Source organism: Diadema setosum, chromosome 4, assembly GCF_964275005.1.
Source record: "Diadema setosum chromosome 4, eeDiaSeto1, whole genome shotgun sequence".
Taxonomy (NCBI): domain Eukaryota; kingdom Metazoa; phylum Echinodermata; class Echinoidea; order Diadematoida; family Diadematidae; genus Diadema; species Diadema setosum.
Genome location: NC_092688.1, coordinates 26553457 through 26572043, shown reverse-complemented (window position 1 = coordinate 26572043; position 18587 = coordinate 26553457). Strand labels below are relative to the sequence as shown.

General features: G+C 36.9%; 1 protein-coding gene across 1 annotated transcript in view; it reads left to right on the top strand.

The window, feature by feature from the left end:
• Window positions 1-4735: 4735 nt before the first annotated feature.
• LOC140227769 (mitochondrial sodium/calcium exchanger protein-like) overlaps window positions 4736-18587 on the top strand; it is a 67788-nt gene continuing 53936 nt past the window's right edge. Inside the window, exons 1-2 of the mRNA XM_072308166.1 lie at window positions 4736-5032; window positions 6252-6404. Of these exons, the coding sequence (XP_072164267.1) occupies window positions 4736-5032; window positions 6252-6404 (450 nt within the window). The remainder of the gene's footprint in view (window positions 5033-6251; window positions 6405-18587) is intronic.

Sequence of the window (18587 nt, the reverse complement as noted above, 5' to 3'; positions counted from 1 at the left end):
AATAGAAAAGGAGCAACCAGTTGTGTTGATAGCTGTCATAAAGGAACAGATAACAAAGGTAATAGCTTAACCGAGAGATTATTAATAGACTAAGCAATATCTCAAAGAACGCTTGTTTCCATTTCAACAACTTAAGCACTTAAATCTCTTGAGAGTCTTTACACCTGATATACAGGTATACAATTTAACCAAATAGACGCACTGATTGTGGCAGACAATGAGTTTAACGTGCGCGGCATGAATGACCAATAACACTGAAAGTACACAGTACAAGCCATCTTGATTTCGACAACTGTCAAGTCAGTTACTTCTAGGAAATGTCAATGAAATTGGAATCTGCCAAATTTCAACTGTCTTGAAACTAAATCTTTGATATCTAATGATATGCAAATACGGTATGGTATCCTAACTTTCTTCTTACTTTTATCCTATCATTTGATGGAATCTTACTACCAAAATACCATTCATTTCACTCATTACGTACGAATTGATAAGTTTAGAAATTAACACAGTGTCTGTCGTTCATTTCTAGCTGAACTGCAATAACATAAAAACTAACTAAAACGTATATGTATGTAAGGAAATGAGATGAATTTTCATTCATGGGTTCGTATATATACGTCTAATAAACTATAATTTACAACGTTCTAGGAAAATGAAGATACTCGTCATTAAGAAATACTTGTAAACTGTGGTTCCCTCTTACAAAAATTACGTCATCATGAAATATAAAAAAAAATAAATCTTAGACTTATTTTTTTTTATAATTCATGATGACATAATTTTTGTTTGAGGGAACCACATTTTACAGTGGTAAACAGTTTTCTAAGATTTATAATGTTTGTTTTATGTTAAGTGCTGTCTGGGGCAAATTACTTGTATAGGGCCCCATTTTTCTCTCTCTCTTCTTTCGTTCTTTAAAACAACAACAACATAAAAAAATACTACAGTATGAGAAAAGAAAGGACTTGATAATCTTATCATGATACAATACAAATGGCTACACAAAACTCTACAACATTGGGGAACATTGGGGAATAAAAGAGTAAGGACGGATAAGTAGACTGCAGGTCATTTAAATTCAAAATAAATGCTGGTGCCTTAAGGTTCAGAAAGAGTATTCCAACAATACATGTTTTAGATTGACGACACGTTATTTTCTTTCCATGTATGCACGCATACATTTGTATACATTATAGTTATTATTATCAGAATAAACAGGTACTTTAAATCTACGAACATGGCTACTTGGACTAGAGTTTGATAGGGATACAATATTAAATGTATTTCTAAAGATCGTCATTCTTTTGGGATAGAACAGAGTTCCGCTACCAAAATACATCAGCGTATAACTTAGTGTCCAAGCGTCTTATTTCAATTATATCGTAGAGATTTCACTCTAAACATACTTTTTTTTTTCAGTTTCACTTACTCCTTTATGGTTCTCATGAAATTTATATCGTTTTTTTTTCCAAATATGATTTCCTCCCATGACAAACATTCCGTTGGCATTGAACGGACAGGTAGTATAAATCAAAAGTGAAGAGGTGTCATTTCTGGCAGCACATAAAATTCACATCTGATATCTGATTCAACCAGACTTGTGTGGTTGCATTGATTGATGTCTCTTGGTACTCTCAAAACAAGCCCCACATGAAATAGCGCCCTCATTTTATAGTCTCATAAAATGTGATTTCATTCTTCCCTTTGAATAATAATCAGCCCAGCACAGTTAGCCTTATCAGTAACCTGTCATATGGTGCCCTGTTTACGATCTAGCGACTGTTTACCCGCATGCTTTGTAAACGTACTATTTTCATGATGTTCAATCATCCTCTGTCACATGATTGTGACATGAATATGACTGTTCTTGGGTTGGACAAGGTCACATATTGACGTCATTAACGAAGAAAATGGGTTCAGTATTAGCAGACATATTCATAATGATCTGATGTAATTTTTTTTTTTTCAAATTTTCTTTGCTTTTTATGTCTTGGCGGATGACCCAGTGATGACACCTTGCCTGTCGCTTGACAAGTTAGTCTGTGCATGACGCGATCCGTATTCTTCTCATAAAACAGCTCAAAATCGAAACAATAATTAACCAGCCAAAACACCAACCAACCAACCAACAAACCAACAAACAAACTACTATTTTTATGATGTTCAGTCATCCTCTGTCACATGATTAACATGAATATGACTGTTCTTGGGTTAGACAAGGTCACATTTTCATTGAAGTCATTAACGAAGAAAATGGGTTCAGTATCAGCAGACATATTCATAATGATCTGATGTAATTTTTTTTTTCAAATTTTCTTTGCTTTTTATGTCTTGGCGGATGACCCAGTGATGACACCTTGCCTGTCGCTTGACAAGTTAGTCTGTGCATGACGCGATCCGTATTCCTCTCATAAAACAGCTCAAAATCGAAACAATAATCAACCAGCCAAAACACCAACCAACCAACCAACAAACCAACAAACAAACAAACAACCAAACAAACATCAAAATAATTGTTCATAGCCTATTATTATAACTCTGTCTGCTAGAAAGCAAAACACTGAAAGAAAAGCTCAACGATATGCAACTGTGTTGATAGAATTCCGCAGCTTTCAGCGACATTCTTTCATGTAGCAAGGAAGATAGATGGCGCTATGACCCTTCACCCGCTCAATACACAATGGCCTTTTACTTGGTGCAGTATCCTCCAACTTGCAATGCTCCTTTCTAGAGTAATGTACGCTGGTCGTACATCCTGGCTGATGGAATGATTGTTTTGTCTTAACATCTTCACGCTTCCCTCTGATGTAAGGGCAGCTACAAAGTATTGTAATGAAATTATTTATTTGTTCGATTTTATTGATTGGTTGATTTACCTGTGTACGCCTATCTATGTATGTATTTGGTTATTTACATATTATTTATGTATCTATTTATTGCAATTTCACAAGATGTTCAAGCTGACCTAGATAAATGGAATAGATTCAAAAGAACATAATGATATCAAATTTTCTCAAACTTGGACACAAACATGACTATAGTAGTCAGGTATTTCAAAATTCAATTCGATTCAATTCAATTCAATTCAATTCTTTTATTTCATTCTCATTTTTCTTCCAACAAAACATAACACAAGGTAAATCAGAAAATCCATCATTAAGCATACAAAGTGTGATTTCGTCGAATAAATGCGAATGTGAAGAGGCGATGACGTCAAAACTATTGAAATGTAATCAACGTAATGTGTTAGTTAATGTTTTGCAATCATCGTTACATGGCTGTAACAGGATTATACATGAATTTGATGCAATGATACGTAGCTTATAAATTGATTTAGTGTGAAAAAAAAGGTGTAAAGTTTCGTGAAGATCCGATTTATAGATATCATCACCCTTGGAATATTCGAATATTGAGTGATAATTTACTGATGAGGCCCCTAATGTGAACATGTGGTAACTTCGCTATTATCTGGTGTGATCTCGATGAAACCTCTCATTCTCTTCGACTGATACTTATACAGTACTGTGTTGAAAGTCAGCTAAAACATGGCCCATCAGTGGCCGAGGCATCGCACTTGCAGCAATAAAAATGTAAATTACTTGAATGAAAAAAAAACAAACAAACAAAAAAACCAACAAACAAACCTGGAAAGAAACTCTTTCTTTTTTCTTTTTCTTTTTTTTTTTTTTTTTGTTGCGACGTTTCGACTGGATGAATGAGAAGAATTTACATTAGTGTCAATTACCGTACATTGAGTAGCTGATGGTTGAGTAGCTGTTAATACCACCGGAATCTTATTCACCTTCGTTAACCGTGTGGTGGGACCTTGTGCCATAGAGCCTCTCCCCCCCCCCCCCCCCCCCCCTCCTGCGTGGCAAATGACAGCTCAAGAGTGAATAGTGCCGAAAGTAAACAGTTAATTCTACATTAGCGATGACCCGGCCCGGGGTCACTAGAAATTGATGTCGGGCTCCATTTTTTATTTTTTATTTTTTGGTGGCCCGATCGGGTAGCTTTAAAAATCAAAATCCCATATTTTCATTTTACCTATCATTTCGGGCTATCAAAATTTCAAATTCAACCAAGCGGGCCACCAAAAAACAAAAAACAAAAAAGTTGATGTTTATAAAAATCCCTGTTTAGGAGCAACTAGAAAAAAAAAGACAAGGGTAGATGTAAAAATAAGTTATGTGCATTGTTGAGTTGAATGATTGCTTCTTTTGCTTGCCCCCCCTCCCCCCCCCCCAAAAAAAAAAAAAAAAAAAAAAAAGATACTCGGATCACCTAAAAAAAAAAAAAAAAAATGGACCTCACGAGCGCTCGCCTGCCACTCACCAGTGGGGGGGCAAAGGGGGGCAGCAGACAGCCAAACACTCTGGCCAAACACAACAAAGGTCGATTGCTCATGTGTTGTCACGAGCTCGCGTTCAGCTCGCCTGAAAGCTAGAAAAACGTGATCGGAGTGAGCGTATACAGCGTACCCTATGAGGCCCTTGTACTGTACTGGCGCCCCAGGTCCGCAGCGGTAGCGGGAGGCGTGTCGTAAAGGAGCGCCGGGTGACGTAAGCTGCTTATGAGGACTACATCTAACAGTTAGCAGACTTGGAACGATGTGAATGAGAACGACATTAGCTCTTTCCCCGCCTTGTCACGCCGAACAATAAAAATGGCAGGGAAATAACGTTGCCCAACATTCAGCTGAGCAACTCCATCGATGTTTGTTGCAAGCACCATGAATGTGCCTTCTTCAGCATGGTCGCTTTGTTGGGTTCTTGGCGCGTATGTGGCGGCTGCAGCGATCAACAATGGAGTCGCTGCCGCAGCTTCGGGGGACCTCTCCGGCAGCCGGACGACAGATAACGGTGTGCAAGCACCACCTCGGCCTCGGCAGAACTCTGCAATTAAACTTCTGTTTTCTGGACATGATGAGAAAGAGAAAATTCTACTCCGTGACGCCGAAAGAACGACCACTCCTTTCGATGCTTCCACTACTAATATCTCGCTGACAACACCAGTGTTTCAAACTCGGGTAAATTATGAATAAATGATTGAGTGTGGTCAGGGACCAGGGTATGTAAACGAGGACACTGACAGTAACAAACAACATTATTTTAAAAGAAAGACTCTAACAATTCGAATATTCTGCATGCCCGCTTATATTAGTTTTGTCTGCAGTTTGCTAATTTGTTTTTATTTTGTTTTGATGTAGGATGTAGGGTCTAATCAAATTCATGTGATATGAAGAGAAAATGCAGAAGGCTATCATTCTTTTTCTTGGACAAGTTTACATTATGCTGCTGGAAATCTGAATTGTAAGTGTAATCCAATGCAGTGTGAATGTTGTTTCATAGTGTACAGTTAATACCCTGGACCTTTATGCCATTCATTGTCTCACCCTTAATCATGGAAGTCAGTTATCATGGCATGTATTATTTTGTGGTTGAAACTGATACTATTTTGCTCTACTTAAACTGCGCCATGAATGTAAATGACATCTTCAATGTGATCTCATACATGTTTGAGTATCTAAAGCCATCACAGGAGCTGGCATATTCATAACCGGGCATTTGTCTTTTTTGACTTTGGATACTCTTTCTATTTTGAAACTTCAGCTCACTTGAGCCAAGTAAAAGGATCTAGTAAGCTCTGTCGATCACGTTCTTCCAATTCTCAGAATAATTTGTCAGCTGTCATCTGTGAAGTAAATTGAATGGTGTCAATTTGGAGCATAACATTTCAACAGATTTTTGAGTGGTGTGTTGTTGGATGTAAACATATAATCATCCTGCTTGGAAACTCTCTTTTAGTGACACAAGCCACATGCACTGTGAAAAGAAAAGACCCCAGACTCGAGACTATCAACGTTATTATTCTCACTTCTTTAACAAAATTCCCGCGGACTTTATACCCACCAAACTTTACTCCTGTTCAAATTTTGACAATTCAAGTATTTAGGAAATTGCTTTCTGTCACTGACTTCCCAGGATTTCAAGGCCTTAGTTTTACTGGGCATTCCCATTTTTGAAAGTTCTTGAAAGCAAAGCCCAAGATGATAAAATTTGTGTTTTGGGTGTCAACTTACAACTTTAAATATTAAATGTCCTGTAGGGAAATATTTTGCATGATTTTCCATCTCTAAAAAGTGTAGGGAAGTACTGAATGAATTGAATGAGATCATCCCAGGCTTTGAAGTTTGAATTTATTTTCATTCGCACTGTGTCATTTGAATTTTTGTATTTTCCCTTTAGTGTGGTCACTATCATGATCTGAACTCATCTGAAGCAAAGTGTGCCTTCATAAAGAGCCAGAAGGAATGTGCAAATGATGATGGGTTCATCAACTACCTCCAAGTCATATACTGCGTCTTTCCTGACCTACGAGTCCTCGGCTTCATCCTTCTGGTGAGTTCCTTTTTAAAAGTAAGAGTGTCATTTAAGAAACTGTCACTGCAAAATGTGTAGCTTTTAAATTTGATATTATATCTTTGACATTATTTTGTATGCCATTTTGAGGTTTAAAAAAAAATGTGTTTCTTTAAAATCATTTTGTTACTAAGGTCGTAAGACTTCATATAAGCAGAGCTCTATTAAACATCTCATAATAAGCTAATTGATTTTGATGAGGAAAACTGCCCTAGTGATTTAAGCCAGGCTTTTGATAACCACAAATCCTACAGCCACTCTCCCCCCCCCCCCAAAAAAAAAAAGATAAATAAATTAAAGATTTAGATATTATACTATTGTGTCCCATACACCTATCAATTCCAATGCTACAGGCCAAAAAGATTTTCAACAAATTGAAATAAATGTTTGTTTGTTTGTTTGTTTGTTTGTTTGTTTGTTTGTTTGTTTGTTTGTTTTTTTTTTGGGGGGGGGGTGTGGTGATCAGTGTGTTTAAGAATACTGGTGTCAATGTAATTCATGATAGACTTCTCAGGACATTAAAAGTGTATCCACTGACACTGTATTCTCAAAACAAGTGTATGCTTTCTGTCCTACTAAAAGCTTTAAATGAACCATTAAAAAAGAAATGAAAGTACAAGTTTTGCTCAGTCTTTTGCCTGGCTATGCAGACCTTGGCTGCATTGTTCTTTTACTGACATGTGTAATTGCATATCCTAGAAGGAGTAAGCGCTTCTCCAAAAATTTTGATGTTATGTCAAGTTTTCTCACTGTGTTTATCAGTGAGCGGGCAGTGCACAGTGATGCACACAGATTTACCATGATTTTTTTTTTTTACAAGTGGTAAATTAGTTTTTCTACCTTCCCTCTTCTAAATCTTTATGCAAATAATATGTGAATCAGTTTGAAAAATACACAAGAATACCAAAGGCTAAGATTTACCATGAATATTTACAAGTAGTAATTTTTTTCCCTCCCTTTTCTCTTCTCAATCATTATTCAAATAATGTGTAAATCAGCTTGAAAAAAATACACATGGATATCACATGATATCATGTAGCATATAAACCTCCATTTTGTTTGCTGAGTATTGGAAGTGAAATGTTATGTGTAACATCGTAACGTCTAGTTATTTACTGAGCAATTCACTATGAAAAGCTACAGAGAATGTATATATTTTTCTTTTATTTCAGATAGAATATTGGCCTATAGATTTGTAATTGCTTGGAGTAAACAATTATCTATAGATCCTTAATCAGATATTGATGGCCCATCATTGACCATCACAGCAAGAATATCACTGAAGAAGTTTTTCTGTCATTTCATCTTTCATTGGTTTATGCCAGACATACAGGGCTTGACACTATTTTTTTTTTCCTGTGGTGGTCCATTCGGGCCAAAAAATTGTTGAATTTGAAATTTTGGTGGACCAAAGTAAAAGGAAATACAAAAAATCAGTTAAGATTTTAGATTCCTTATTTACCCACCAAAAACTAACCCTTTTGGAAGTTTGGTAGCCCAACATCAGTTTTTAGTGGCCCTAGGCCACAGACCCCCCGCCCTCCTGCAAATGTCGAGCCCTGCATTAAAAAGTTTACTTGCATGATAATTTTCCCTGCAGTGCATATGAAAAGATCCCACTAAAAATGTTATAACTGTAAATAGAGTTCCTGAAATGGCTGGTTTCCCATAAGATTGGGAATATATGTGTTCTACTCTTAGGGTGCGTTCGAGCGCTCTCCTAAAGCGAACTGTACCGTACCATACCCACGCCAGAGGAGCGCTCGAACGCTCCTAAAGTGTACCATACCGTACTGTACCGAGCCAAAAGTGGACCACCTCCCGAGGTGCTCCAAAAGCGTACCAAAAGTTCGCCGTAAAGCATGCGCATATCACGCGTATACGTCACAATGCAAAAACATCATTCTCTTTGTTCGGGACAGCTGTAAGTAGTTCAAGCGCCAGGTGGATGACATTCTTCCTAAAAAATGCGTGAACTTTTTAAAAAATAACTTGTGAGGTACGCTTTCTCGACAGAGCACTCGAACGCTTCAAATCTGGCACAGTTCGGTACGGTATGCTTTGGTTCAGTTCACTTTAGTTCGCTTTAGAGCACTTGAACGCACCCTTAGTGTCGACCCAAATTTTTTAGTACCAATAATGTTATATTGGTAGGTTGGGGTAAATCCCTTACAGATGATAGCATTGCCCAGGAATGACTGGCATGACTACAAAGCAGAAAAACGTGTTGAATTATCGGCTCGCCTACGGCTCCATCGGGTCTGTGGCTGCTATAGACAGGTTAAAATCTACTGCGGACACAAAATTTGTGGCCGCTGGCCGCGTTAGACAGGTGGCCGCTATACACAGGGTCTTGAACAGGGCTTTTCTCTTTGGGGATTTTTCAGTGGTCGCTATAGACAGGTGGCTGCTAAGGCAGGTTTGTCTGTACTGTTGTTTTCAATTATCTCTTTATCTCTGTATATATTGTTTTTATGCCTTTGTCACATAAAAACAAAGTGAATAATAAGAAAAACATTCCAGGACCATAATTACTTCACATTTTGCTTCTTCAGCAAATTTCAGCTAGGAAACACCAATTTCGTACATTCTAATATTGTTAATTGAAATTGGAACAGAAAAAAGATGCAATATCTGACTGACATGGTTGTCAGTTTATGGTTGCCATGGCAACCAGCAATATCAAATCGTCAGTTGAGAATGATAAGGGCGTTAAGTGACCACAAAACCCATAGTGTTCGAGACAACTTAAAGCCCTTCTCATTCTCAACAGACGAAATGTAGCTAAATTATATATCAAAATGTTTGCATGAAGTTTTTAGGAAAAGTCACCAAATTTGGTTGAAATTGGATTAAGGGTGAAGGAGTGGCAAATTAAAATCTGGTAGGGGGCACAGTACGTCCCCGGCAAAAGAGACAGTGCCTTTAACCATGTAGCTATATGTTTCCAAGAACCAATAGTGTGGAACATAAGCTTCTTGGGGAAAGATAAATCATAACGGTCGCCCGTGATCGACACATCTTCTAAGGGGACAGTTAGAAGTTGAAGCAGTACTCAGTATTGTCTCATTAATTAAAAAGCAAGGACACCATCACATGTTATATAGGCATACATCGATTTCGCCTCTGAAATCAATGGTCACAGTCATGTACCAGTGCTTGCATTGTGCATTAACTTCACTTTGTAAGCTTCCAGTGAAACGCATCATAACAGTGATTGATCAACAGTGATTGACTTTATAAAGAAGAAAGATAAATCAAATTGAACACTTACCTTGTGACTCAGGGTGATTACGGCATGTTCTATACTGCTCAGATGGCAACAATACACATTACCCACAGCTACTAGTGCAACAACCGTGATGAAAATAAAAGCTTGGACTTTTCCAAGGAGGAACGACAAAGAACCTCTTCATACACACTATACTCGCCAGAGTATGGCGTGAAAAAGCTCTAAATTATTAATACAGTGTATACCTTCCACTCCAACTCCCTCAGTGGGTTGAACAAAAACAAACTGAAATTTCAAGGAGATGATCGGAATGCTACATGTGACCTACATTCAATTAATTCATTTCCAATGCGTAGGCAAGTCGGGTTATGCAAATATACGCATACCACTATCCTATTAGAAAAGAACAAAAAAGAACAAACTCAGAGAAAAGGGAAGAGAAATGCGAGGGGTTTACTCATTCACATACGAATGGACATGCTTGTAGTTTTGAATGTACAGTGCTCCAACTGGCAACAGGTGTACAACCAAGACTGTATGGATCCGAATACATTAGGCAATATGAAGGAGAATTAGCGACCATGAAAAGGTAGTGAAAAAAGTAATGATAATGCCAAAATATTTCAGCATAGACTATGAGCGCACAATTTTGATGTCAGCAATTCAGTAAACCATCAATATTTTGAGGACACTCGTGTACAAGATACAGCACAACCACAGATTTTATTACTTATTTCCAATAGGTTTCCTGTTTTTATTTCGTTTCACATGCAGATTTAATTCCCCATAAACTCTGCAAACAAGATTTACAACTGCAACAATTCACAAAATGTGAAACATTCTGAAATAAAGGAGTACCGGTAGGCCTACAGATTGTGATACAGAGCATTTTAATATAAAGTTGGTCTTCCCTTTTTAAATAAATTGAATTCTAATAAAGTTTAACATTTAGCAATGCGACAAATCATTTTTTTTTAACAGATAGTTAGAATTGAATATGAAATGTTATTTAAAAAGAGCAAAAAGAAAAACAAACCAAAAAAAAAAAAAGATCTGCTCCGAGCATCAATCTGTCAAAATCATGCACGCGAAACCGATACTCTAACCACTCGGCCATGAAACATCCACGCAAATACTCCGGCAACAAAACGCTCAAAATAGATACATTATATAAATGGAGATCATCAATAGATGGAATGTAATACGCAAAATGGCTTCTTTCTTGAAAATTTCACCATGGTACATGCATATAACCAGACCGAATTATATACTTATCGCAGTTTGTAATTTCAGCTACAAACTATTAAAATTTCAGAGGAAAGAAAGTTCAAACAGCTGAGATACAACTGTGAGAAGATTGTCATGTCAATTCAGAATCTGAAAAAAAAATCATGTCCCATAGAGATAACACGTAAACTTGGCTGATTTTGATACTTTGTCTTTAATCACAATTTTCAATATGATGACATCAACAAATTGCAAAACAATGACATTAACTTAGAAGACTATTGTCCAAAGTACAACATATCCGAATATTGGATAATATTGGGGAAAAATTACCGAGATACGCGCAAATGAATGTCAGAAACAGTACATCAAAAAATTAAATTCCACTTTTTTTATTTCAGATAATGATATGATGACATCAGCTAATTTGTCTGATATATGGATACTTTAAATGTTATTTACAACTCATATCCTTTGGGAATATGTAACAAAAAGAGGGGGTTCCCTTTCATTTTGAGGAGTTATGGCGAAATGAATAATTTTTACTATATTTGCACAGACGCGCACGCAGAATTTCAACTTTGACGCAAGTGCATTGCTTTGTCCTTGGTCGAAATCGATTGATAGCATATCACCTAATAAAGGAAGATTTTGACAAACACAATAGGTGATACGCTGATAGCGTATCACCTAAAAAATCAACAGAAAAGCCTAGGAAATGTCTGAAGTGTATTTTGATGATTCTCATATGAAATCGGTGTTTCAGAACTATGTCATACTCCCATTCACCAATACTGTATTCAACAAGTACAGGTGCATATACTACTAAATGCACATGAAATGATGCTTATTGCCAGTAAGAGGTATTTCACCCATTTACAGAAAATTGCATGGACTTTGTCAAAATGATAACAAAATGTGACTGTGCTTATAGCTTTGACTGACCAACTTACAAGGTATACAATTTTTGTCCCTTGGCAAGTTTCTTATTCATGATGAGGAAATATTTTTCTGTCATTTTCCTGAAATGGGCATTTTCATTGAAAAGTGTGAAGTGACATACATAACAAACTTAAAGTTGCATTGAATCAAGCAAACCGAACAAGCAAACAAACGAACAAGAAGCCAATAGAATTTCAGTGTTTGTCACAATGTTTTCACATGACTGATTTTAGTCATGTGAATAAGGCATTAACTCTAAGAAGCTGGTATGATGTCACGTTCAAGTTGGCACATGTTGAATAAAACAGGAAGCCTGAATTTTAATGAATCAAATAGGAAATAAAGAACTATTAATTGAATTGTAAGGTTTCTTTTGTTTTCACATGACTGATTTTAGTCCCATGGATAATATGGCATTCTCTAAGAAGCTGTTATGGTGTTGTACATTGAACTTGGCTGTCAGTTAAAAGTTCAAATCAAACAAACAGAACAATCTGAATGTTTCATTCATTCAATCAAGCAAATAATAATATAAAAATGAAAGGAATTGCAAACTTTGTCACATTTTCATGTGACTGCCATTAGTCATGTGAAGAACCCATCCTTTCAAAAGCTCGTAGGGTGTTATGTCCAGGTCTTGATTGAAACTCCCCTATTAGTCATGTGAAGAACCCATCCTTTCAAAAGCTCTTAGGAGATTATGTCCAGGTCTTAATTGAAACTCCCCTGAAGGTCATTAAGAAGTGCAAAGTTGAACATATTATTGAATCACACAGAAAATAGGAAGTTAAAAGCATTTCACATGATTTTTTCAGTCACATGAAGAGCATACATATGTGTTAAAACTGCTCTAAACTTGTTTAATTTGTTAAACAATGTTTACATGATTTGTCCATTCTATAAACCCATTCAAAAAGTGATTGACAAAAGAGAGAGTTAGGAGATGCAGTTTCATAGAGAAGAGAAAAAGGAGGAATTAACGATTAGGGTGATTCCGAGGAGCTGTGCAGGAGTGTCAATGAAAACATGTTCTGTATATATCACAGTGAAAGCAGCTGAGCACATCTCGTCGGTGTTACCACGAACCGATGCTATTTCGTTTTTGAGCGAAAATGCAATTCTGAGAAAATCGCGTTTAAAGATCTCACAAGTTTTAGACAACGTTTTCAATGACTTTTCCTGTCTTGTGTGTGAAAATTTTGACAGGGTGATGAGAGTGGAAGTTGTTCTTCCTATCCATAGTGTAATTTTAGTGTGAATTCAAAAGAATTACGATATTTCTGTCTTCAAACTCACTGCGTCGGTTCGTAAATCCATCGTTTCTTGCGCGCACCATAGGTTATGTACTTAAGCGCGGGTCTCACGAACCGACGTAAGTTGTATTACGCCGGTTCGTGAGACCCGCGCTGTAGGGCCTGCACAATAGGTAACGTGCAATACGCGTGTATTTACGAACCGTCGCTATTTCATTTTCGTATGTGTTTACATACAAATACTATTAGGGCTATACCTGTTTATCAACAATAACCTTATTAATTGAAATTAATTGTCATGTAATGATTATTGTGATGATTATAATACATTAGGTGATAATTAAGATGATAATACAAGCCAGTTTCTCTTAATTGTTCTAAAAAGCATGTTGTCCTTGTTTTCATCTTCATTTAGCATTGATATTAGAGCTGTCGTTGATCGCTCCAAAGATTTCTTTGCCCTCCCCCCTCCTTTTTTGTGTGGATATATTATTCAACACTTTTGCATGTGGACATTTATCATTTGGTAATTAATATGTACTCGGTATACTGTGTTTCATATTTTTTTTTTTTACTTTTTACTGTTTTTTTTACTTTTTTAACTTACTTTCTTTATTTTTCACATAATTTTTAATTCAAATTCAGTTCACTTCTTTCATAATAATTATGAATGTTTGTTCTAAGATGAAGGATACCGCTAAATATAGGGAAAAAGATGTGCCAGTCAGTAATGATTACTTGCATAGTGAATTTACTCATCTTTCATACTCATGCACTCTGTTATTTCTTTCTCTGAAATAATCTATTAGTTTCTTTATTTCTTATTATTCCACATTATTTGTGACTTTTACTTTGTCACAATTTTTATCGGTGTCTTTATTGTCATTTGGCTTGCATGCGAATTCACTCATAATTCCTCATTTTCCATCTTTCTCTTTCCTGCTCAACAGATTCTTTGATAGCTGCATTTGATCATATAAAAACATAAAACTCATCCTGCATGCACTCTTCGAAACTGATAAACTCCTAAAAATACATAAATATCAAAATTATCAGAATTTCAAGCTTCATTTTAAATATATAACAATGGTCATGTTTTATTATGCCTTTTGCAGCAATATATTGAAGAGGTACATTATGTAATCGAAGAAACATAGGTTCTCAATAAAGTATCAAATTTGAATTATTCAGAGATGAGTAATGACAATGGGAAGGATAACAATTGTGGAAGAGCTCCATAAATCAATAAATATCTAATGGCAAATGGAGATGGAATCAATATTAAAGAATTTGCGTAATTCAAGTTCATTATTACATCAGTTCTTGTGTGTTCACAAAAAGAGAAACACAGTTCGAACATGCGCACCAAATCTTACAATGTACATTTACATCTATAGAGTGCGGACGGAACATATACAAAAGAAAGAATAACATTCTCAAATTAATATATCAAGCATAATTATGTATATGAACATAAAAAGATGTTGCTGCATATGCATGAAGCTTGAGAGTGCTGCAACACACATTATGCTCAGATGGAAACTTGATGTATATCATACAAAAGAGAAGAGGTACTGCATGTACATGTAGTTACACTATTCACAGGACAGTAGAGAAAAAGCAAGAGAGAGAGAAGGAAATGGGTGTCTAAAATAGGTCGATGTAAGGAGTGCCAAGCCAATTAAGTCTCTAATAGAAGTCATACATATATGAAAAGGAAACAAATTAATCACAACATAAATGATCGTGCTCATATTAACCAAGAATTAGCATCTAAAAATGTGTGTAGAAAGCCCATAATATCAGCCTTTCGCCCCGTAGGCTTGTTACATATGAGAAAAGAGAAATTTTGGCCGACCCCCCCCCCCCCTCCGAATCCTTAATCCACCAGTACTTTAAACACATGTGCTAGCAAATTCACAAGAGGGGTGGGGAAATTCGGCCAAAATTGTGTGTGGTTAAGATAATTAAAAAGAAAGGTCATCAGCAAAACTATGGGGTGGATGCAGACGAATTTTCATGTGACGACTAAAAAAAAAAAATGTAGCCAAAGGGGGGGAAAAAAAAAGGACGGTGGAGAGGGGCCAAGGCTAATTTGACTCCCCTCCCCCCCCCCCCAAAAAAAAAAAAACATGCCACTGTTTTACAGCACCTTTAAAGGACTCTTAATTTTCTTTTGTAAAAAACAAACGTCTCGAAGTAAAGAATTCCATATTGTAGGCGAAATGTAGACCGATACAGTGTATGAAGTGTACATCCCAAGATATTAAAGAAAAAAAAAAACAGATTATGAATATTATTTAAAGTAAGAATTTCAGTGCGTTTAATCATCTTTAGTCGAGTTGCAAATGACATGTGCATATTTAATAAGAGCAGTTAACTTCGAAGCGCCCCCCAAGCCCTTCTATATTTAATCATTCATGTCTAAAGGTAGTGCTAGGGCATCCCGGTGGTCTAGTGGTTATGGCGCTGGTCTAGTAATCCGGAGGTCGCGGGTTCGAATCCCGCTTGGGCTGACTGTGATTTTTTTTTTTTCACAGCAGCCCACAAACTGCACACTGCAGTTGCATGTGTTACTACGGATGGAGACAAATGAATAATCTATTATTTTAATATAGTCCAGGCTAGGCTCCATAGAAAGTGCACCTAAACCTTGTTTTTTGATATATACAATGTTTTTTGATTGTTTCTTGTCAATTCGAGGGTGCTGATTCCAAATCCGATTGATGCCACTCGCGTAACCTTGAGCATTTTCGGCAAAATGCAAAAATCCAAAATGGCCGCCAGATATGCTAATTTGGCCATGATAATCCAAGTTATGTCAATTTTATGACCAATTATTCCATCAAATTTTTTTAATTTTTGTTCCTTGAGTAATTCTACTTGCACTTGCATGAAATTTTTCATTTGAAGAGGTACATTTAGTATTTTAAGCTTATTTTCAATCCAAAATGGCCGCCACTCCTATACTAATGTACTATATGCATGGCAAAAAATATGCATAGAAATGGAAGACGAATTTTCAGTCACATACCTACGCTTTTATCAAATTTTGCACGTGCCATGCAAATTTGATGAGTTCCACTAGCAAAACAAGCAAACAAACAAGCAAACAAACAGAAAATGCATTGTTTTTAGGCTTGTTATATTATTCTTAATACAAAACTTCAAAATAGAAACTACTCATATACCCCTGCACAATATGAACGGCAAAGTGTATATGGAAAAAACAATGTTTTTTTTTTTCTGTCACTCAGGTACACTGTACATCAATTTGTGTGCTGATTATAAATTAGAGGATTGTTACTAACAAAAGCTGTTTTATTCTTTGATGCGAACATCCAGATTTGCTACCTCAATCTGAATTTTTCCCAAGAAATCTGGAAAAACCCACCAAAGTTTGAATTGACGTCAACATCAAGATCGTTTATCTGGAATTATTAGACATGAACAATTTGATACTTACTTGCCTTGAGACGTTCAACATCATAATATTCACGCTGGTTTACTGAATTAAAAGCCTAATTTTAAATCCTAGATGATGACACAATGTAACTTCCAATTACCTGTCCTGTTCTACATTATCTAAAAGCGATTTTATACAAACTTTGCAGTCCCCTCACCCGAGAGAGAACATGAGGCAAGGGAAAGTGGAAAAAGGGACCACCTCACTTCCTGTTGTCAAATCTCTGAAATGAACACAATGCCCAAAAGTTTTTCATGTTAACCCAGATGAACTATATATGGTACATGAATTCTACCACCATTTTTTTTTCTGAGTGAATGTGTTTGCGTATATGATGTCAAGAGAGACTCTGAGATCTGTACAGTGCTGCCTCATTCTGAAAGCAGTGTTATAACAACTTCACACTGCTTGTCTTTAATCTTCAGCACTCAGAGACTCCTACTCTCCAGCTTTCGACGGGAGATCTTTCGCCCCCATTTTGCAAAATCTCCCGTTCTCCCGCTTGAGATTTAATTTCTCCTGCCCTGGATCTGTGTCTCCCACTTGAAATGATTTCTTACTTTGTGTGTTCGTATGTTGAAAAATAAGCCTTAGATAGCACAAGAGAACATTAAGAACCCTATTAGAGATTCCAGAGCTCAAGCGGGCCCTGGACCCCGCGGCCGCAGGGAACTTTGCGCCCATCAAGTTGGAGTCTCCCGTTGCTAGGGGTTTCAGGCGGGAGAATCTCCAGATTAGAAGGTTCTTGAGGTTGGAGTTTCTCAGCACTTGCAGATTCAGGATTGCTCTAGGTAACCAGACCAGCAGTGTTAGGACTCTGAATTATGGCCTCCTTAATGGTGGCTGTAAACTAACTCCACTATGCTCTTTTTACCATATACATGGTGACATAACATTCCCTTCACGTAGGAAGTTTTCAGATGATCTCGCCTTTGCGTCTCATAGAATGTCATTGGATGGCATGAGCCGAGTACTGACCCATCTCAAGACAATAGAGGAGTTCTTCACGCTCTGGAGACTTTGCCCCTACCTTTATAAGATTATAATCCGACCCATGCCTTCCATCTTAGTAACCACCTTGCCAATGCTATGTTCAAGGTAACCCTCTGTGGCAAGCCTTCCAAGCATAGGCTAAGGAAGTCTATCCTCCACTGGAACTCGATCACTCTCCCTCACGCTGGAAGGAAAGGATGGCAAGTGTCACCAGTGCTGTCAACGCATACCCTGACCTTCCAAACGCGATAGAATGGGGGCATTTTATGAAGCGTTTTGTCTGACAAATTTGACAAATTTGCTCTCAGCCAATCAGATGCAATGATTTTAGTAGCTTATAACAGTTAGTCAAAAAGAAAAGATCTGACAAAACGCTTCATGAAATGCCCCTTGAACAATCTGCCATCCATGCGTCTGAAATCCCACAAGCCTATAGATTTCCTTCCCGTAACTTGAAAGCTTTGACCCAAAAACCGGTTGGTGAAGATGCTGGTCTGATGTCATCGCTGACACCATCTAAGTTACCTGCAACACTGCCTCTGGCCTGGTAACAAAGCCATAGGGCTTCAACTGGTGGTGATCAAGCAAGTCTTCATGTCTTCATTATGTTTCTATGGCAAATAATTGCCCTCTGACCCCTGAGGAAGTGCTGAACATCACTAGATGTGGTTGCAATTAAAGGAATTGCAGGACTAATATGCATCTTTAGCCTGAGAATTCTGCAAATTTGGGGTTGATGTCACCTGCTGCCAAACATCCAATTAAAGGGTTCTTTAAAGACAATAAAAATGACAGTTTTAGTTTTAAGACAAGACTGAATGATATCATGATGCCAAAGTGTATGATATTATCAACACCTGTGAACTGTGAGAGAACTGTAAGACGTATCTCACATTGCTCCTTGGTTGATGTTTATAAAATGAATAGTTTGTACGGTATTGCGTTTAGACAGTTTCGTTTATGCCTTCACCAGTTTTTGTCGTTGTTTTAATTCAAAAAGAAAAATCAAGTTTGCTCTATAACATCAAGGCGATACTTCTAAATTATAC